Source organism: Perkinsus marinus, assembly GCF_000006405.1.
Source record: "Perkinsus marinus ATCC 50983 genomic scaffold scf_1104296976192, whole genome shotgun sequence".
NCBI classification, from domain to species: domain Eukaryota; phylum Perkinsozoa; order Perkinsida; family Perkinsidae; genus Perkinsus; species Perkinsus marinus.
In genome coordinates, this window is record NW_003200472.1 from 58,318 (window position 1) to 75,232 (window position 16,915).

Genomic DNA, 16,915 nt, shown 5'->3' on the forward strand with positions numbered 1-16,915 from the left:
TAACTACGAGCTAATGAGGACCTTCCACACATCACTCTGACCCTTAAGGACTCCTCATAATATCGGTGGCCGTCCTGATACCTATCATGATCATCTAGATACCCCACTAGGGATACCCCTTCCTATCAGCTCACCCTAACATCCCCTCAAGTAAGGCTACTATTCCTAATGAGCCCCCCAATTCATGCCGCTACATCACAACACAACATAGATTGTAGGCATAAAGCTTCATTGTTGTCCTTCTTCTCGTTGTTATTATTATCAAGTGATATAGCCTAAGGTTGAGATGCTATGCAGTTCAATCGACGGCCAACAGCTGTTTAGCAATACAGGGCACAGCATGGGCAGCAGCAGCAGCAAGAGATGACATCATGCAATACTTAGAGAGGAAAAGCAATCATTATTAATATTCTAGTTCGCACGAGAACACTACTACTACCGCTACTACTTCAGTCCACAATAGGGTACCACACCTCTATTCTGTGGTCGAAGTCTAAACGCTCAGGATCAGGCTGGAGGATTCGTGTTATCCAAAGGCCTCCATCAGGCCTTAGGAATACCCTCTCTGGGGTGATATTGGCCGCATTAGCGGCAATCCCAGTACCTCCCCGAGCCGTGCCAAGCATAGGCAGCTCGAATCGGTAGAGGACAGCCCTCATGTCGATTGAGTAGATCCAAAGGCTCCAATCGGCCTTATCGGGAGACCCTCCGAGAATGTATAACCATTTACGTTTATAATCGATGTCCATGGAAGTACACTGTCGGGGTATGATAAGGAGAGTCTCCCACCCTCGGCCCTCTCGTCGCTGCAAGACCGTTTCCTCAGCATCATGCCTTGCCTCCAGCCCAGCTAAGATGAATATCTCCGACTCCAGAATAGCAAAGCCTTGAATGAGCTCCGGTACGCTACATAAGGAATCGCATGCCCACATACCATCCATAGGGGACATTCGGATGAGAAAGTTGTCCGAAAACCCCAGACCAGGGGCGATGCCGTAGAACACTTCAGAGTAGGGATCTACAGTCATCAACTCTACCAGTAGATCAACGACAACAGCAGACTTCTTGACGTCAGCAACAGGTAGGTCCTCTCGAGGCGACTCCTCACATACTGACCACCCTGTGAGCTGAGTGACTGTGGTGTTGAATACAAACGTTATGCAAGGGTGATTCTTCATCATATGGGCACATATGGAGTTGTGAACATAAGGCAAAGAGATCTCTGCTAGCTGGGTCCGGGTACCAGTAAGCGAGAGACTCTCGAGTACGTATTGATCAGAGGGATAGGCAACCCACACCAGGTGGCTGCTACCCAGCCTAGTGTACACCGGATAGATGTTGCCATCCTCTGTATCGACATCATAATGTCGGTCTAGAGTGAAGCCTCGAATAGACGGCCGCAGATACTCCCAAGTAGTGATAGAGACCTCCAAGGGGGCTCGCTGGTCACGGCTTCTTCTCAGCAGGCTCGCTATACTCAGCAGTGTTCTCGTGGATAATACGTCATGGGTAGCGGCATTAGACATTGCCCTAGGAAGACAATAAGGGCAGGGAGGAAAACAGCAAGCCTACGAATAACCCATCGGCACAACGCCACCCCCACCCCCGGCACGCGACTCCTAGAGAGAATATCCACACCTCAAGACTGACCACACATTAGAGCATGAACGGAAGGTCCGAATTCCTGAGGCCATCCCCAAGATAGACTCCTCCATATAGAGTAGACCCCGGGACGTGGAATGCAGTGTATCCAGGCCATACCAGACTCCTCAACACAGTCGCACCCTGAGAGGAGTAGTTGAGCGGTGGTTGGCTGGCGAGACCTAACCTGCTGGGCCTGAACGTTGGGCCTGACCACCCATGCTGACCCCTTGGGGAAGTCTTCCTCGAGAGTATCCAGGAAATTGGAAGATGTCATAAACACAGCATCGTCCGCGACCTAAGAATGCATCACCGACCAGGCAACAACCCATAGATCGGCTGCTACCAATGCGCGAAGAGCTGCAGCATTCGAGGACGGCCGGAAGTGGCGGAAAGCAGAAATCGATGTCGCATCAGCAAAGTTGAGACCTGTACGGACAAGCCGGTGAACACAGCTGCCCAAGGAGGCCCCAAGCAAGTGCTTATGCTTTACCCCTGAACGCAGCGCTCTCCTTCACCTTGTATGAGTCACTAAGACAGTGGGCCCCAGCGGGTACCACAGACGTCTCAGCATCGATACGCGGTACCACCAAAGCCAGACGTTGCAGATCGGTGACCTGTTGTAGGGAAGTTGAACTGAGTTCCCTATAGAGCCCACCTTCAAGGGCTCGGGAGCGTTCTCCTTCTCTTCCTCTCCAGCTTCAACACTCTTGGGGAGTTTCTCGGTGGCAACGAGCCTAACGATGCCAACGGTAGTTACAGCACTACCATGCAACGTAACGTACATGGAGGGGACCCCGATGAACGGCAGGCTTAGGTCCACCAGCGACTTGACAATATCTTCTTCAGCCTCCACCAGCTGAGGCAATTCCACGAAATCTGAGCAGCAACGGGTTTCAGAACTGCAGAAGCCCATCGGGTACCACCCGCAGTAGTAGAAGTGCTGAAGTAAAACTCCTTTTTGGGGAAAGCATCCGAGCTTGACCTGAGCCCGTAAGCTATGTAGTAGTAGCCCTTAGTGCCCGAGATACGACCCCAGAAGTATACCTGTTGTGAAGGATAGGGGCACAGGACCAGCAATCGCCTTACCTTATCGAATTTACCGTCGTACTTGAGCTGATCGAGTCCAGCCCGAATTGTGAGGATTTCCTGCGGGCTCAAGGTGGAGCCTTGGCCTCCACAGAACTTCAATGCAACGTCAAAAGTGTGAGCGTCCATTACCAAATGGGTGATCATTCGTAAAGTGCGCTGGAATTGGAGAGCTCAAAACGTCCGCGTTAAAACACTCATCTTACGGAAGTTTTCACACGGCACATAATCGGTCTCTTATTTGCGTAATACTCGGTTGGTGCTCTTGCGAAGCTCTTGACTGGTGTCCGGGACACCGTGTCCCTGCTCCAGCTGGTACTCACTTGGAACTTAGTAGACGATGAGGATTGTATGGACTACGCCTTTGAGGATCATGGTAGAGTTCTCTGGTAATAGTGGTATGGGGCTATGGGGCACCGTGGGGCTTAGCTTCCAGTATGTACTGATCTCATTTTTGGGGAGGTATCCACACCAGGGTACAGCGAGTTCTCGGATGTAGGAAGCCTATTGTGTAGCTTCGAAAATGCCTTCAGGGGAGGAGTCGCAAGTTCATGAAAAACTCATCCTACTGCCAATCTTCAGCTCTAGTATTATGCAAGGCCAACAACACCTTACGTGTAGAAGTTCATTCATCAGCAACTGATCATACTATCCACTATCACTGCTAGGATCTCCGCTCTGAACTCTGCCTCGTTCCACGTGAGTGTTATCCTTTCCCACTGTTGTGTTGCGAATATGGAAGTGTGCATGCAGCACCTGTGAGATGGTCCATAGATCAGCTCGGGGCTACTTCATGATTTCAGCACAGCGTGCATCCTGTGTACACCTTCGTTTCTTATAGAGGTCTATTCCCCGGGTCTACAATCGCCTGGCAGGTGTCACTAGGCTTGTAAGCCTTGAATTCACGACAGGTTATCTCACTCGATTCCACCAGGAGTAAGCGGGTCTATACGCTTGCTGGATCAGACTAGCTGCCATATAACGTGGTGATGGACTCGAGTGAAAGGTACTGGACTAGTGCTGAGATCTGACCATAAAGAGTGAGGAGCCGCTCAGCCTCGTCGCGTATGGACGGCTGGGAGCCCCAAATAGGACTACGAGAGTTCACTTAGGATCGTACTGTATTAATCAGCTTTCCACGAACACAAAGAGGCTTGTGTTGTTGTTCAGTAGTTGGATAGGAACTTTCCTTGTTTCTAGACACTACATTTACTAATTTCGATTATCCTATGTGGAACGGTCTCGACAGCGGTGGTGGTGTTAACTTGGCTGGTCGGTCATCAGGACTGAGCAAGGCCCGATTCCTCCAACAACAGCGGGCTCAAAGGCAGAAGTGTGTAGTATATGAATGACATGCCTTGCCTCCTTGTTATTAGCAGTATCGATATCTCAGACGGGAGCAGGACCGGAGGAGGGTCGTGGCAGCGGGGCTCATCCAGCGCGTATATCGTGGCCGGCGCGAGGCATCACGAGTGGCCCGCGAGATCCGGGCTACTGTAGACAAGCGTAACGGTGACTTGATTAAGGTAATGGCGTGGGCTATATCGTCTCGTCACTGCTCTTTCAGGTAATGGACACACTCGGCTTGGATGACTCTGTCATCGGCAAGTTCCTCGGCAAGGCACTTCCTGGACAAGTTCAACGCTTGCTGTTCGCTCATTGTGTAAGTAGGGAGGATCAGTGGCCATGTTCATACCATCTTTCTAAGAACTCGCACATGCTATAGATACGATCGGACCGAGCTGAGGACCGACGAATAGCTGCGGCCACTGCTAACTTGGTCGTCCGACACCATCAGCTCAGTGGGGCCTCTTCCACTGATTCTGTTGAAAGCCCATTCTTATCTTGCTACCCACGAGGCCTGGTACGTGGCGAGCTCGTGGTAGGCAGTGTTCCGACGTGCTGTCTACTCTCTCAGTTACCACGCTTCTTATCACTCCTGTTGGACCTTGACGTGCCCGCCGGATTCGACCTGGCCCTGGTTCTTCCCCAGAATCAGATAGCCAAGGCAGCCACAACACCCACTAGGGTCCGCGCCCTGGCTGTGGGCATTTGGAGAGACCCATCGCGTTCGATGAAACTCCTCCATAACCCCGAGATAGGCGGACAGCTTGCGTTGGTCACTATCGCTCAGGGGTCCACAGTAGACCGGGATGAGCCAGAGTTCAGTGTAAGACGCCCTCCTGTTTTTGCGTCGTAGTACTGTCTACCTTTTTTTCAGGAAATCACGAATATAGCAGTCCGTCACCTAGAGAGTGTTTACCCTAACATCGAGGAAACTCTCTCCCGCTGTTTTGCAGAAGCTTCTACTGATGAGGGAATGTCATTGCTATCGCGCAACTTGTGCCGCTGGATCGAGACTTCAGCCAACAGCGGTATATCGAGTGCAGTGGTCCGAGCTGTCTGGTGGAGCTCACGGTCCCGGGGCAATTCCAATGACCTGCTGCTATCCCCGCATGTTATGAAGGCGTTGGCTCGGCAAGGGGACGATGAGGCGATCTGGGCCCTTCTGGGCCTCTACTTTGGCAGTCACTGCTCCGTCGTCCTCGGCAGCGACACTAGAGTGGTAGTATTCTTCAGCTCATCTCCCCTTGGTATTCCCATTGCAGTTACTAGCCTCGATTCCGAGGATACACCAGGTCGTCGTACGGCGATTCATACAGCCATGTCTGGTCCCTCCTAGCGGTACGGATAACGCCAAGGAGGCCCTGGCTCAGTCTTGCGTTGATAGGGTAGGACTTGGTGTAGACCACGCCTTTCCTCGATCAAGGAAAACTACAGTCGGGCCCTAAATCGGCTTTTGCATTTAAAACTTGAGTCTTTACTAGATCGAGTAAAGGTGTAGGTCCACTCACCATCTCATTGATCAGGTGCTTTCTGGCGATGAGTCTGTGTATGTCGGCTTGAATGCATCGGCTACACTCTACAGTACAGCCCTGCAGGTTATGGACGCTGACGATCTGCGTAGTAAAGATCGCAACCCTGTGGATCCTGATGTAGGCCTTCTGGTGGTTTCTTCCGCCTCCCCCGCGCCGGGCGCTTGCCAAGGGTCCATCCTCATTCAGGTTTTGCGGTCGGCTATACCTGTATTGAACCTGGTGGCATTTAAACTGCTCACAGCCACTGCTCAACCAGAGTGCGGAGATCAGATCAAAGCCATCGTTGGTCGAGTATGTAGACTTTGTCGTTCCTTGCATGGCCGGAGGTAGGTCCTGTCTTGCTCGGTCGGTCGCTGTTGCAGTAGCGCGTCTTAGGTCGACCCTCGGCCTCGACTCTGCTGAGTATTGGGTTGTTCATTCTACCCGACCGTTACTTCGGGCTGCAGCTGATGTTAAGTTGGCAGACTTAGCAGTGGGTGAGGATAATGAGGAGGATGAAGATATGGAGGAGGTCGACTACATGGATGAGGACGAGGGCAACTCTGGAGCTGCAGAGGAAACCCAAACTGGGTAGGCCCGGCGCGGCATGTGTGCATGCCGCCTACGTTGTGGTCAGGCCCACCGTTGGGGAACCACAGCGCACTGGGCTGGCAACTGTCCACTACTTCTTTACGCCCAAGTCGAATGGAAGGACACGAGGTCATGAAGCTGAGCAGCGACAGCTTAGTTCGGTCCTTGCTGAACTCCCTCATTCCGTAAGGTGTCTTCCCCTTCCTCTTCTTGGCTTGGAGGCATCCCGTGTCTAGGTGGCCTTCAAGGATCGTGTCGCACTCTTCCACACCGTCTTATTGAACGACCATAGTGGCGGCGAGCGAAGGAATGCTGATTTGATGTTCATGATGAGGTCACGACGCAATGAGACACTGCAGACAGTCCACAGGGGTGACACCTCTGCTCCATAGCCGGCTCGTCACGCCTTGTGTCAGATCCCGATCTACTGTTGAAGGACGGACTTAAGATGATGGAGACTATGTCCTCATCAGGATCGAGCCATGCCCGATGGCGTGTGGAGTGGGTCGATGAGACCGGTAAGGCGTTGTTGTGTTGGTATTAGTTCGAGCTCCTCCTCGTCTATGTAGGTGCCATGGAGCCTGGTATAGACGGTGGCGGGCTCTTCAAGGAGTTCCTCAATCTGTGGACAACAGAGGCATTCGGGAAGTTCTTTACCGTTGACGAGCGAGGAGGTATGCTACCGCTTTCTTCCCATTACGCGATTGCCCGCTGGTCGTAGGCGTTTATCCCATCCCTAACGCCACCCCCACTGTGGAGGAGCTGAACCAAGTCCGCAATATTGGAAGAGCAGTTGGGAAGGCCATATACGAATTGGTCAGTCGTCCACTAGATTTGATCTCGTCACGTTGGGACTTCTCCTCAGATCCTAATCGATACGAGGTTTTCCATCGTCTTCCTCAACCGTCTCTTGGGATTGCAGTTCTCCATTGACGAAGTTGCAACTATCGATAAACAAGTGCGGCTCTCCTGTTCATCATCGGTGTGAGCTCGTTGTTGTAGGTGTGTAGGAGTCTGTTGTATTTGCGGCACTGCTCGGCTGAGGAGGTAGCGGCGTTATCGCTCAACTTCACGGTCACCGCTGGAGGTCGCGATGTGGATCTTCTACCCGGTGGAAGCACGGTAACTTCCCAACATAAAGGCTAGCGGGTGATGGTCAGTGTTAGACTCCGGTCACTGCGGATAACCGAATGCTTTACTTACTGCTGATGACCAAGTTCAAAGCATGCACACAAATAGAGCAGCAAACTACAGCGTTTGTGGAAGGGGTCGGCGACATCATCCCTGTACAGTGGCTGCAGGTAGGGTCTTAATATGGTGGGTTGTTGCATTCCCTCCTCTCAGTTGTTCTGTCCGGAAGAATTGAACATGCTTGTATCGGGAGAAGAGCGTCGTGGATTTGATGTTGATGATCTCCAACGGCACACTGAATACTCCAACGGCTATTTTGCCGATCATCCCAACATCAGAGCCTTCTGGTACATTGTTAAAGACCTATTCACAGACGCTGATCGAGATGCGCTCCTCCGCTTTGTGACGAGTAACTCAAGACCGCCCCTGCTTGGTTTCAAAACACTATCTCCTCTTTTCGCAATCGCGAGAGTGGATGACCCTGAGCGATTACCAACCGCCAGCACTTGTGTTAATCTACTTAAGTTGCCGGACTGTGGTGCTAATGTGGAGAAGCTCCACAGGAAACTTCTAACTGCTATCCATGCGAAAGCAGGCTTTGGTTTATCGTGATATATTTACCACACTGAATATTCCTCATTGCTAATATATTGTTATAATTTCACCAGCATACTTCTCCCCAACACCTTTACTTTTATATACAGTGTTTACAATAACATGTTGCGTTTTAGTACTAATAGGCGACGGACCAATGCGTTTACTGTGTGTGTACCGTCAGAATGGGTTAAATTCGGTCCGATTCTGATGCGAATCGATTACGAGGGCGTGCGCGAAAAATGCTTAGTTTCTGTTCAACTGCATTTTGAATTGATAGAATTAATAAGCAGGGCTACTTATTGCAATCTGTTGATATAATGAATACCACAGACCAGAACAGCCTCGGAGAGCCAGCTCGTGATGAAGCTCCAGCGAGTCCAGATGACAACAACCCCACCACTGACGACCAGACAGCACAAGAGGAAGGCTCGGCTCGTGCAGAGGACGGTACGGAGTCGCCTGCTGCTATTGACGGTACCCAGGAAGACCCCAGTGCTGGCGATGATGAGCAAGGAGTGCCTTTGAATGGGCTACCCGAAGAGAACGTGGTAATGCTGGTAGAGATGGGTGGGATGATGGGGCTCGATTCAGGGCGCTAAGGAGGGCAATCCATCGGCGACTCAATCCCAGTCGGAGGTCACTGATGCTTCACACTCGAAAGAAGAGGGAAGGATGAAGAAAAGGTCACCTGAGGAGTCACCAGGACATGATGGAGGTGGTCCATGACAGAGACTTTCTTGTTCTGTCCTTGATGGCTGCATATTCAGGCGAGGCTGGAGAACCTGATACACAGACTATCCCTAGGGGACCTTTCCCCGAGGCTGAGGCCCTACTGTCTGTTGTTGAAGGGCCTAGGGCACTGCTCGACAAGGGGGATACGGCGAGAGAGACGATTCAATGCGATGACCCACGGCGACTTGCAACCGTCGAACGGCTGGTCGTATCTTGGGAAAGTCTCCCCGCTCCTGATCAAGGTAACACTGAAGTTGCTACTTGGAAGCTCATGAAAGTGTGGTAGTCCAAACCGCTGTAGAAGAGGAGGATGTCGACGAAACGATGGTACAGATCCCTTCTGAAGACATACCGCGTTTCTTGGGCAAGGGATGCAATACTCAGAAAAAAATTGTGCGTGCCAGTGGAGTGGAATCGGCCACTGTGAAAGAGGATTTGGAAAAGGTGAGGTTGATCTACGTGATAATGTGGAGAGGGCTGTGTTGTTAGGATGGTGATAAGGAGCAAAAGGCAGCAGTCGTATTCAGGGGTACTAAGGTTGCACGCGAACGAGCAGCGAAGTATATGAGGATAGTGTTGTCTCGTCGCGGCGCAGAGGTTGAAGTGGACTTAAGTAAAGACGATGGTGGAGATTTGACGGTCATGAGGGATGTTCCTCGGAGTGCCGTGGCATTGATATTGGGGAGTAAAGGGGCTAAGTTGAGAGGGTTAGAGGACAAGTGGGGGACCATGGCCTTCTTGTTGGGCAATCTGGAACCTCTGCCCGGGGAAAGTCAGGTGAGATTAGAGATGGGTGGTGGTCCGAATGTACGAGGATGACGGTATTAGGTCTCATCCGACAGAGTGGTGGTCGCCATTTTTGGTGACTCTCACGCTCGGAAGCACTGCGAGATGGAGGTTAGGAATTTGGTAGATGCGAAGGTCCATGGATTCTATACGGGACGCATGAAGGAGTCGTTGAGCGGCGAGGAAGGAGAGGTGTCTGATATCATCGAGATGGATGTAGTGACCTGGGGGGGTCGTAGTGTCTGTCGACTTGGGTATGGTCAGAAATCTGACGCCATTCTTCTCTTTGAGGATCATGTCTCGGTGAAGAGGAAACTGGAGGAGCTCAGTGGTGCCACTATTTGCCGGCTTTCCAATTTCGTAAGTTATTTCGTGCTGTATCGGGGATATGTGGTGGCTTGCAGGTCGATGTTTTTGGCACCAAGGCACAGCGTGAGAGAGCAAGAGAGTATATACAATGGACAGTGGCCGGCCTTCTCGGTGAAGCCGTGGTTATTGAAGACGCGGCAGAGAGGGATGACTGTAAGAAGGGGATTGAGTGAGTCCGGTTGGTCGGTTGTAGAGTAAAGTGTAGAACTGCTAGAGGACGTTCTACCACAAGGAGGCCGCTGTTGTTGTTGTTGGTCTGTGGGCATCCTTGATGATGATATACGGTAGGCACTGAGGTTGAGATCCCCACTGAGATGATTGATGTGCTATTCGGCAAAGGGCGACGGCGGCAACAAGAAGTCCGTCAGCTACAGGACAAGTTCGAATGTCTCTTGTTACTCGGCAAGGAATCATCAGAGGATACTCTCGTTGCTGATGCTGGTAAAAGAGCAAAGCTCTCATGTGCTGTGTGAGAATACTCCCGTCATCTCCGTAGAGAGTGGTGACGATTCTGACCCGAGTGCTGATACCCCGGCCATTCCACCCACGACTACGACGCCGCTCTTCGTTGTTGGTCCCTGGGCGAGACGTCGGCAATGCATGTACATGATACTGGCTAAGATCGAGGCTAACATACCGGGATGGATAACCTCGTCGATCGAAGCAAGGCTGGCTGATGATGATGAGGTCGAGGTAGGGCACCAACTTCATGTTCATTTTCCTACGCCGACTCGGTGCCCTCTGTGATGGTGACCATGGTGACTAGGTTTGTTGGTGTCTGTGGTGACACCTGACAATTCCACTAGGAGTACCATGGTGGTGTTGCATGTTAGACTGGGCATGTTGTTTACTGTGAATACTAGTTAACTCGCCCTCGTGGTTGCTATATTCCTCCTCCTCAGGGTGGCTACGCATGCGATCGTCTATGGCTGCCGGAATTGGGTGGAGAGGAAGGAAAGGACAGATTTAATGAGGCTTTGATGGACGTGCCCCTTTATACTGCCTCGGGTGCTATTGCTGCCGTCATCGGCCCCATGATATTCGTTGAGGGTGGCCGTGAACAGCGTCTACGATGTGAACAGTACATAAAGTGGCTATTAGTAGCGGAGCGAAGGCTGTCTCGATATCAGCAAGAGCAGAAGAAAGAAGATGAGAAGGAGAGGCGTGATCGTCATGGTGCGAGACGAGTGAAATCTCTGGAGCCCTGGCAAGAGGAGGACCTCCGAGTCGAACGAGTGAAGGAAGCTCTCGGGGCATGTTTGGTCCTATCGTGCGCCACTTTACAAGAGAGGGGCGATATTACAGAAATTGGAATTCTCGAGGATAATTCGGCAGAAGAGAAAAAGCGGTAATATGTGTGGCAGTTCGTGGCAATTGGTGTTCAATTCGTTTGTTCAGACTCCTCGAGATGACTATTCCGAAGACTGGCTCGGGTAAGGGCCAGAAGCAGTTGAAGATGATAAGTAGCCAAACTGGAACGCTGTGCTTGTTGGCAGCCGATCGTCCAATCGATGCGCAGATAGAGGAACTGCCTAGGATACGGGTGATGGTACTCGGTGAAGATGAGAGGAGGCGGGACGCGGCTGCGGTGGCATTGAAAGGCGCCTTTAGGAATTTATTATGGGAGAAGGAGGATGGGGGGCATGGCTCGGAACAGGCAGAGGAGTGGAGGGAAAGCCCCAGAGGGCAGAAGTGGAAGGATCGTGGTGATAGGTGGAGGGATGGTGATAAATGGGGTAACAATGAAGGTGGTGGAAGGTGGCATGGGAAACACGACGCCAACAGATGGCAGCAGAATGGGTCAAGAGGGGATCAGAAGGGCAGCAGCAGTAGCAGTTGGAGTGACTGGAAAGAGTGGAAGGACGCTCGATGGGAGCATAAGGAGGAGAGCTGGGGTAGTAAGAAGGATGATTGGGGTTGGAAGGACGACGGTGGTAGGGGCAGCAGCTGGAAGAAGGAGCAGAGAGCTGGTGATGATGGAGGTAGTAGTAGTTGGGATGGATGGGAGAAGGGCCGGTGGGGCAATTGGCGTAAAAAGGATGAGGTGGAAGAGTTTTCAGGGGGGAGGAGGAGAAGAGAGGAGCCGATGAGGAGGTAGATCGTTTTGTTGAAGCTATATTGCCCATTCTTATCGAATAGGTCCTGGGCGGCCGTCAGCTCACCAGCTAGAGCGGAACCTCCTAGGGATACCTGGTTTAAACGAGAGACACCTCGCGTCGAACGAGCATCAAGTTCGCGTGGCGGGCCTCCGTCATCCCTCCCTTATGGTGACGATTATCGTTATAGTACATTCCGTGATCAAGCGCCACCGAGGCAGACAGTGCCACCTAGTGCATCTCGATACGCATATCGTGGTGAGAGGGTTAGTGACAGTAGTATTGGGGACCGAGGGAGACCAGCATGGCAGGAGAAGAGGAGGAGAGAGCCATCCCCGTATGGAGTAGTAACCAAGGGCTATCGAGATTCGTCATCTCCTCCGCCCAGAAGAGGGGTGCCTACTGAACGATTCTATCAAGAGGAGAACAGCTATTACTATCGTCCCCAGACTGGTGCGAACTCAATGCCTGTGGAGAAAGCTTATTATCAACGACCTGAGTCATCGCCCAAGAGGAGGCGAGTGGAGGCTCCAGCGCAGTCTACATGGGAGGCCCGAGGAGGCTACAGCGATCCAGCTCCTCCTCCATGGCAGAGATCCTATCAGGATAACCCGTCTACTAATAGAGGCAGTGGCGGGTCTGGACCTGGACAGAGCTACGGGCAGAGGTATTGGAGAGCTATGTGCAGTATCGTATCAATCATGGTGTTGTTGAATTCAGACGTTCGGGTGGTGCAGTACTCTCACAAGCTCCATCGGCGACAAGTTCCTCTGCTGCTCCTGCTGGTGGTGGCAGTAGAGGTCGATACCTCATGAAGGACGTGAAAGGAGGTGGATCTCGGGAGTATCCTAGCCTGGACCGCCGATGATCATGATGGTAGGTGTATTACTATTTAGTTTATTCGATCTCGTAGAGTCGTTTTCTGCTCCCCAGATATCTCCCTCATGGTTTACATCCAGTCGCGATGGCTCATCTCAGAATCGGTCGTATTTGTACCATATTTTTTGTTCATTACATTCTCCAGCCTTTGCTCGTGTGACAGTGTCGAGTTTTGAGAGGAAGGGAAGACGGTCGGTGGGATTCACCCAGTGCTGGTTTTGGGCAGATGTCTTCCTCTTCTGCGGCTTTCTGCACCACAACTACTTTGGTGTCCCCTCCTTTGGATGCCATATCCCGGGTTCGATTCCCGGTACAGGCGACTCGGTCCTATGGAGTGGGCAATATCCCGGCCCATTTGTTGGCCGTATCGAGTTGGGATGGAGTGAGCTGCGACTCAGCCTTGAGCGAATTACCTCTTACTGTTTTAGTCTTGCCGTTTGTACGACACGAATCGCAATTCGTTGTTGGCAACGCGGAAGGAGCACTACCCGCTTCTAGACGTCACGTTCAGCGATCCGTCTCAGGCCGTATGTGCTACCCTGGGGGGAGCCTTAGTCTTGATAGATTTCAACCAAGGAGGGAAAGAGGTTAATCGTGTTGACAAGTGGGGAATGGCTGGGCTCGCTCGTGGCTGTCAGCTTTAAAATAGGTTCCACTCGCTACCAGCGTCCTGTGTCGAGAAGTGTCTTCTGGACCAAGACTTGGTGGTCAGTGGAGGCTGGGACCGTACCATACGTCTGTGGGATACTCGGACGAGGGAGGAAAGTGCAAAGTGTACTGCAGCCAAAGGGAAGATATTCTGTATGGCCTTGGACCCTAGCAATGGTACTCGAGTAATTGCCGGAACCAGTATGAGAGAGGTGACCCGCTACTACTACTCCTACTGCTGTTGCTTCTCGGTTTCTGATAGAGTACATGGCAGGTATTGATATTGGACATACGTAACCTGTCTACACCTGTCCAAGTGAGGGACTCTCCCTTCTCGCAGCCTATGCGGTGCATGGCCATCCATCCGATGGGAACTGGTAGTGCTTTATCTTTTATGGTTACCGGAACTGTGTCGGGTCCAGGATTCGTGTGCGGCAGTCAAGAAGGGAAGGCAGCATGGGAGCCCTTTGAGCATTCGGATAAAGTGAGGGGGAAGTACACGTTCAAGTGTCATCATAAGAAATGTAATAATTTCCCGCTCGTCGACCCCGCCAGAGTCTCGACCATCGGATCAAGCATCTAATCCCATTCAGCCGTCGGTTCGGATGACCAGGACGTCAGCGCTGTGAACGGCGTGGCCTTCCACCCCAAGTAGTGATCGGAACTGGACCACTAAACTCGAAATTGGTGCTTTCATAGGCACGGCACTTTCGCCACGTGTGGTTCTGATGGTGTGGTATCAGTATGGGACGGAGAGGCTCGGAAGCGGTTGTGGAGGATGACCGCGGATGAGGTTGCCTCTGGAGGAGTATCGAGCGTGAGCTTCTCCCCGGATGGTACCCGTCTGGCTATGGGTGTCAGCTACTGTTTCGACAACGGTCCCAAGAGGTAAGACTGTCAGTAGAGGAGGGAGTTCATTTGCTTGCCGTTTGTCTTAGTCCTGAGCCTCCGCGAGCAGTCATAGTTCGCCCAGTTAGCGATATCGAGATGCAAGCTAAGAAGAGGGTAGACTAGCTACAGCAACGATCGTCGGAAATGCCAACATCACGACTACAGTATCATATGGAATCACAGTTTCCTCGGAGTGATCACCACAATCGATTGGAGTTCTCGATACGAGTAGCAGGAGACGGGATCGGTCTTGTCGTTGTAGTTGCTATGGTAGCCGTTCCTAAAGGTGGAGGTTCTCCGTCCCTCGTCGCCGTATGCGGTTACATGGCACTCAACTTCCTTAGTGCTACTTGCATTATCTGGATTAATAAGCTGGCGTATAATAACGGTTTTACCTGGGCGACAACGCTCACGGTTCTGCACTTCCTGGCCACCTTCATCGGTCTCTGCTTATGTATAATGGCTGGGCAATTCACACACGAACGACTGCCAATAGCCTCAGTGCTGCCACTCTGTGTCAGCTTTTGTGGCTTTGTCGTTTTCAATAATCTCTCATTGCAGTATAATACAGTAGGAACATATCAGTTGATGAAAGTAATGACTACTCCCGTTATTGTGGCTATACAATACATCTTCTACTCCACTACTCTACCATTGAACCAGCTCCTGGCTCTGCTCCCAATATGCATAGGAGTCGGTTTGGCTACAGCGACCAGTGTTCAAGTGAATCTATTGGGCATTACCTTTGGTGTGGCCGGAATACTCAGCACTAGTCTGTATCAGATATGGGTGAAGACTAAGCAGGAAGAGCTGAAGTGCAGTAGTCAGCAGCTATTACTGTACCAAGCTCCTCTGTCCATGATCATGCTGCTGTCAGTGGTCCCAGCAGTTGATGATGTTCACACTCTACTAGAGTTCGACTGGGGGACCTATGCTGGTGGTTTGGTGCTAGCCTCCTGCATCATGGCCTTCCTCGTGAATCTATCTATATTCTTGGTAATTGGTAAGACATCTCCAGTGTCGTATAATGTACTTGGCCATGCTAAATTGGTGGTGATACTCTCTAGTGGCTACCTAGCCTTCGGAGAGCCCTACACTCTGCCGAACCTCATAGGAGTGTCTCTGGCGGTCCTGGGTATCGTCAGCTATACTCATCTCAAGATGAACGAACGCAAGGCGCCAGTGGTGGTAGCTAGTAGTATTGGAAAGAAAGTTGCCGAGTGAATTAGAAGTAGCAATACAACATGGATGCATGGTCGTGCTGTAATTTAATGATGAATATGTTCGTGCTGTGTTGCCTCGTTGATATGCTTGGTTTCAGAATAGTATTGACATAGTTGTTTCTGTATTACCTATTTTAATGTCTCCCCACCAGCTCAACGGCGGAGACAAGCAGCAGATAATTCCAACGACGAGTGGAATTGAAGAGAAGGACGAGAAGCTAATACAGTTTCTGTTCATGGCGGGACCCTGGTCCGAGATGAGCTTTCAGTGCCTTTTTGTGGCCAAGATGTGAAGGGTGTTTCAGAAGCTGCGGGCCGAGTAGAGGTGGGTAGATGATGTACTTTTGAATGCATAGGTAGTCCTATTGGATGCAGGTCGCAGCTCGTCTCTTCCATGGCAAACGCGTACAAAGAGCATTCCTTGGTGAGGCGAGGAGGGTCACAGCGGCCTCAGGAGGATGCTGGTGCCAGGTAGTCAGCCTGTAGCCGACCTGTATGACTGGATGGACTCCGGGCTATGCAATGATCGTGATCGAGCAGCATCAACAGTGTCGGGCGGTGGCGTCCAAGACTTCACTCAGGCGGATCTGAATTATCACCTGGTCTCGAGAATGCCTCCTCGGGTGTTCGATAGTGAATGTACGAGTATAAAGGACGCCGGCATCGAGAACCGAACTGTATGCCTTTGGTAATCTCTCTGATGATCGGTTTAGTTGTTTGCTTGCAGGTGGTAGCCGCTGAGCGAATGCGCTGAGCTGCATGCGGCCTTTCGGTCGTTGATCTAGTGCCGTGTTTCATGTGACACAGGTTTTGCTTGCTGATGGACGCATATAAGTGTATGAACTAGATCAGCTCAGTCGTTGTGTTATGCATGGGTCCCTGAGGGACCCTGCGTGGACCCTCCCGACTAATCCCATGAGGTCCCATGAGGGTCCCAGGTGCATGGGTCCCTGGGTATGGAGGGTCCCTGAGGGTGAGCGGGTCTTCGTTGTCGATCGGTTACTCGCTGGTTGATGTAGTGAGTGCTTCTGTGTAGCCAATTTAATTAATGGAGTCGCATCTATTCTCAATGGTATCACATTCAAGCCGACAAATGAGTGCTCGTGATCGACACTATCGAATTTATTGGATTTTCATAGCACTCGTTACTGCATGGTTCTCTATTCTGGGCGCTTTGGTTGGCATCACCATCTACGCCAGTACAGGTGAGACAAGCTAACAGCTGCGTTTGCTTGTGGCAGTAGGTCTCCTTCACTTTCAGGTTCCGCAACCTTCAGGTTCCCCATTTTCGTGGTCATTGTCTGGGCTATAGTTCCACCACTTCTACTGCAATTCTGGAGACGGCGAAGTTCTGTGTTCAGAACTACTATAAAGCGCCGAAAGC

At 51.5% G+C, this 16,915-nt stretch overlaps 7 protein-coding genes across 7 annotated transcripts; 5 read left to right on the forward strand and 2 right to left on the reverse strand.

The window, feature by feature from the left end:
- Positions 1-241: 241 nt before the first annotated feature.
- Pmar_PMAR004022 (hypothetical protein) lies at positions 242-1,526 on the reverse strand (the record flags this gene model as incomplete). The annotated part of the gene is made up of 1 exon (XM_002764754.1): positions 242-1,526. One exon carries the CDS (start codon positions 1,524-1,526, stop codon positions 450-452), a length of 1,077 nt encoding a protein of 358 aa, XP_002764800.1. The 3' UTR covers positions 242-449.
- Positions 1,527-1,656: 130 nt separating this feature from the next.
- Pmar_PMAR004023 (Protein C6orf206, putative) lies at positions 1,657-2,859 on the reverse strand (the record flags this gene model as incomplete). The annotated part of the gene is made up of 8 exons (XM_002764755.1): positions 1,657-1,785; positions 1,829-1,939; positions 1,988-2,070; positions 2,135-2,258; positions 2,300-2,378; positions 2,427-2,520; positions 2,568-2,688; positions 2,731-2,859. 8 exons carry the CDS (start codon positions 2,857-2,859, stop codon positions 1,657-1,659), a joined length of 870 nt encoding a protein of 289 aa, XP_002764801.1.
- A 1,100-nt stretch (positions 2,860-3,959) lies between these two features.
- On the forward strand, positions 3,960-7,993 carry Pmar_PMAR004024 (ubiquitin protein ligase, putative; the record flags this gene model as incomplete). Its single annotated transcript, XM_002764756.1, has 19 exons — positions 3,960-4,063; positions 4,124-4,256; positions 4,298-4,393; positions 4,457-4,594; positions 4,649-4,900; positions 4,952-5,296; positions 5,340-5,462; positions 5,601-5,726; positions 5,796-5,935; positions 5,985-6,179; positions 6,226-6,364; positions 6,416-6,551; positions 6,596-6,697; positions 6,749-6,853; positions 6,901-6,995; positions 7,045-7,137; positions 7,182-7,301; positions 7,346-7,480; positions 7,524-7,993. The coding sequence occupies 19 exons, from the start codon at positions 3,960-3,962 to the stop codon at positions 7,920-7,922; spliced, it is 2,976 nt and encodes a 991-aa protein (XP_002764802.1). The 3' UTR covers positions 7,923-7,993.
- A 231-nt stretch (positions 7,994-8,224) lies between these two features.
- Pmar_PMAR004025 (hypothetical protein) lies at positions 8,225-11,933 on the forward strand (the record flags this gene model as incomplete). The annotated part of the gene is made up of 13 exons (XM_002764757.1): positions 8,225-8,455; positions 8,499-8,622; positions 8,675-8,881; positions 8,926-9,083; positions 9,129-9,416; positions 9,468-9,641; positions 9,690-9,785; positions 9,830-9,947; positions 10,083-10,235; positions 10,291-10,487; positions 10,697-11,142; positions 11,193-11,810; positions 11,855-11,933. The coding sequence occupies 13 exons, from the start codon at positions 8,225-8,227 to the stop codon at positions 11,931-11,933; spliced, it is 2,889 nt and encodes a 962-aa protein (XP_002764803.1).
- A 327-nt stretch (positions 11,934-12,260) lies between these two features.
- On the forward strand, positions 12,261-12,923 carry Pmar_PMAR004026 (hypothetical protein). Its single transcript, XM_002764758.1, has 3 exons — positions 12,261-12,557; positions 12,611-12,766; positions 12,824-12,923. The coding sequence occupies exons 1-2, from the start codon at positions 12,355-12,357 to the stop codon at positions 12,756-12,758; spliced, it is 351 nt and encodes a 116-aa protein (XP_002764804.1). The 5' UTR covers positions 12,261-12,354; the 3' UTR covers positions 12,759-12,766; positions 12,824-12,923.
- Positions 12,924-12,995: 72 nt separating this feature from the next.
- Pmar_PMAR004027 (mitotic checkpoint protein, putative) lies at positions 12,996-14,431 on the forward strand (the record flags this gene model as incomplete). The annotated part of the gene is made up of 8 exons (XM_002764759.1): positions 12,996-13,151; positions 13,294-13,373; positions 13,419-13,629; positions 13,692-13,794; positions 13,840-13,941; positions 14,011-14,068; positions 14,117-14,305; positions 14,356-14,431. 8 exons carry the CDS (start codon positions 12,996-12,998, stop codon positions 14,429-14,431), a joined length of 975 nt encoding a protein of 324 aa, XP_002764805.1.
- A 465-nt stretch (positions 14,432-14,896) lies between these two features.
- On the forward strand, positions 14,897-15,532 carry Pmar_PMAR004028 (conserved hypothetical protein; the record flags this gene model as incomplete). The annotated part of the gene is made up of 1 exon (XM_002764760.1): positions 14,897-15,532. One exon carries the CDS (start codon positions 14,897-14,899, stop codon positions 15,530-15,532), a length of 636 nt encoding a protein of 211 aa, XP_002764806.1.
- Positions 15,533-16,915: the final 1,383 nt, after the last annotated feature.

Coding starts and splice junctions, on each gene's coding strand:
- Pmar_PMAR004026 (XM_002764758.1), top strand. CDS start 12,355: ATGCCTGTGGAGAAAGCTTATTATCAACGACCTGAGTCATCGCCCAAG. Junction 12,558..12,610: donor GGACAGAGCTACGGGCAGAG/GTATTGGAGAGC, acceptor TGTTGAATTCAG/ACGTTCGGGTGGTGCAGTAC.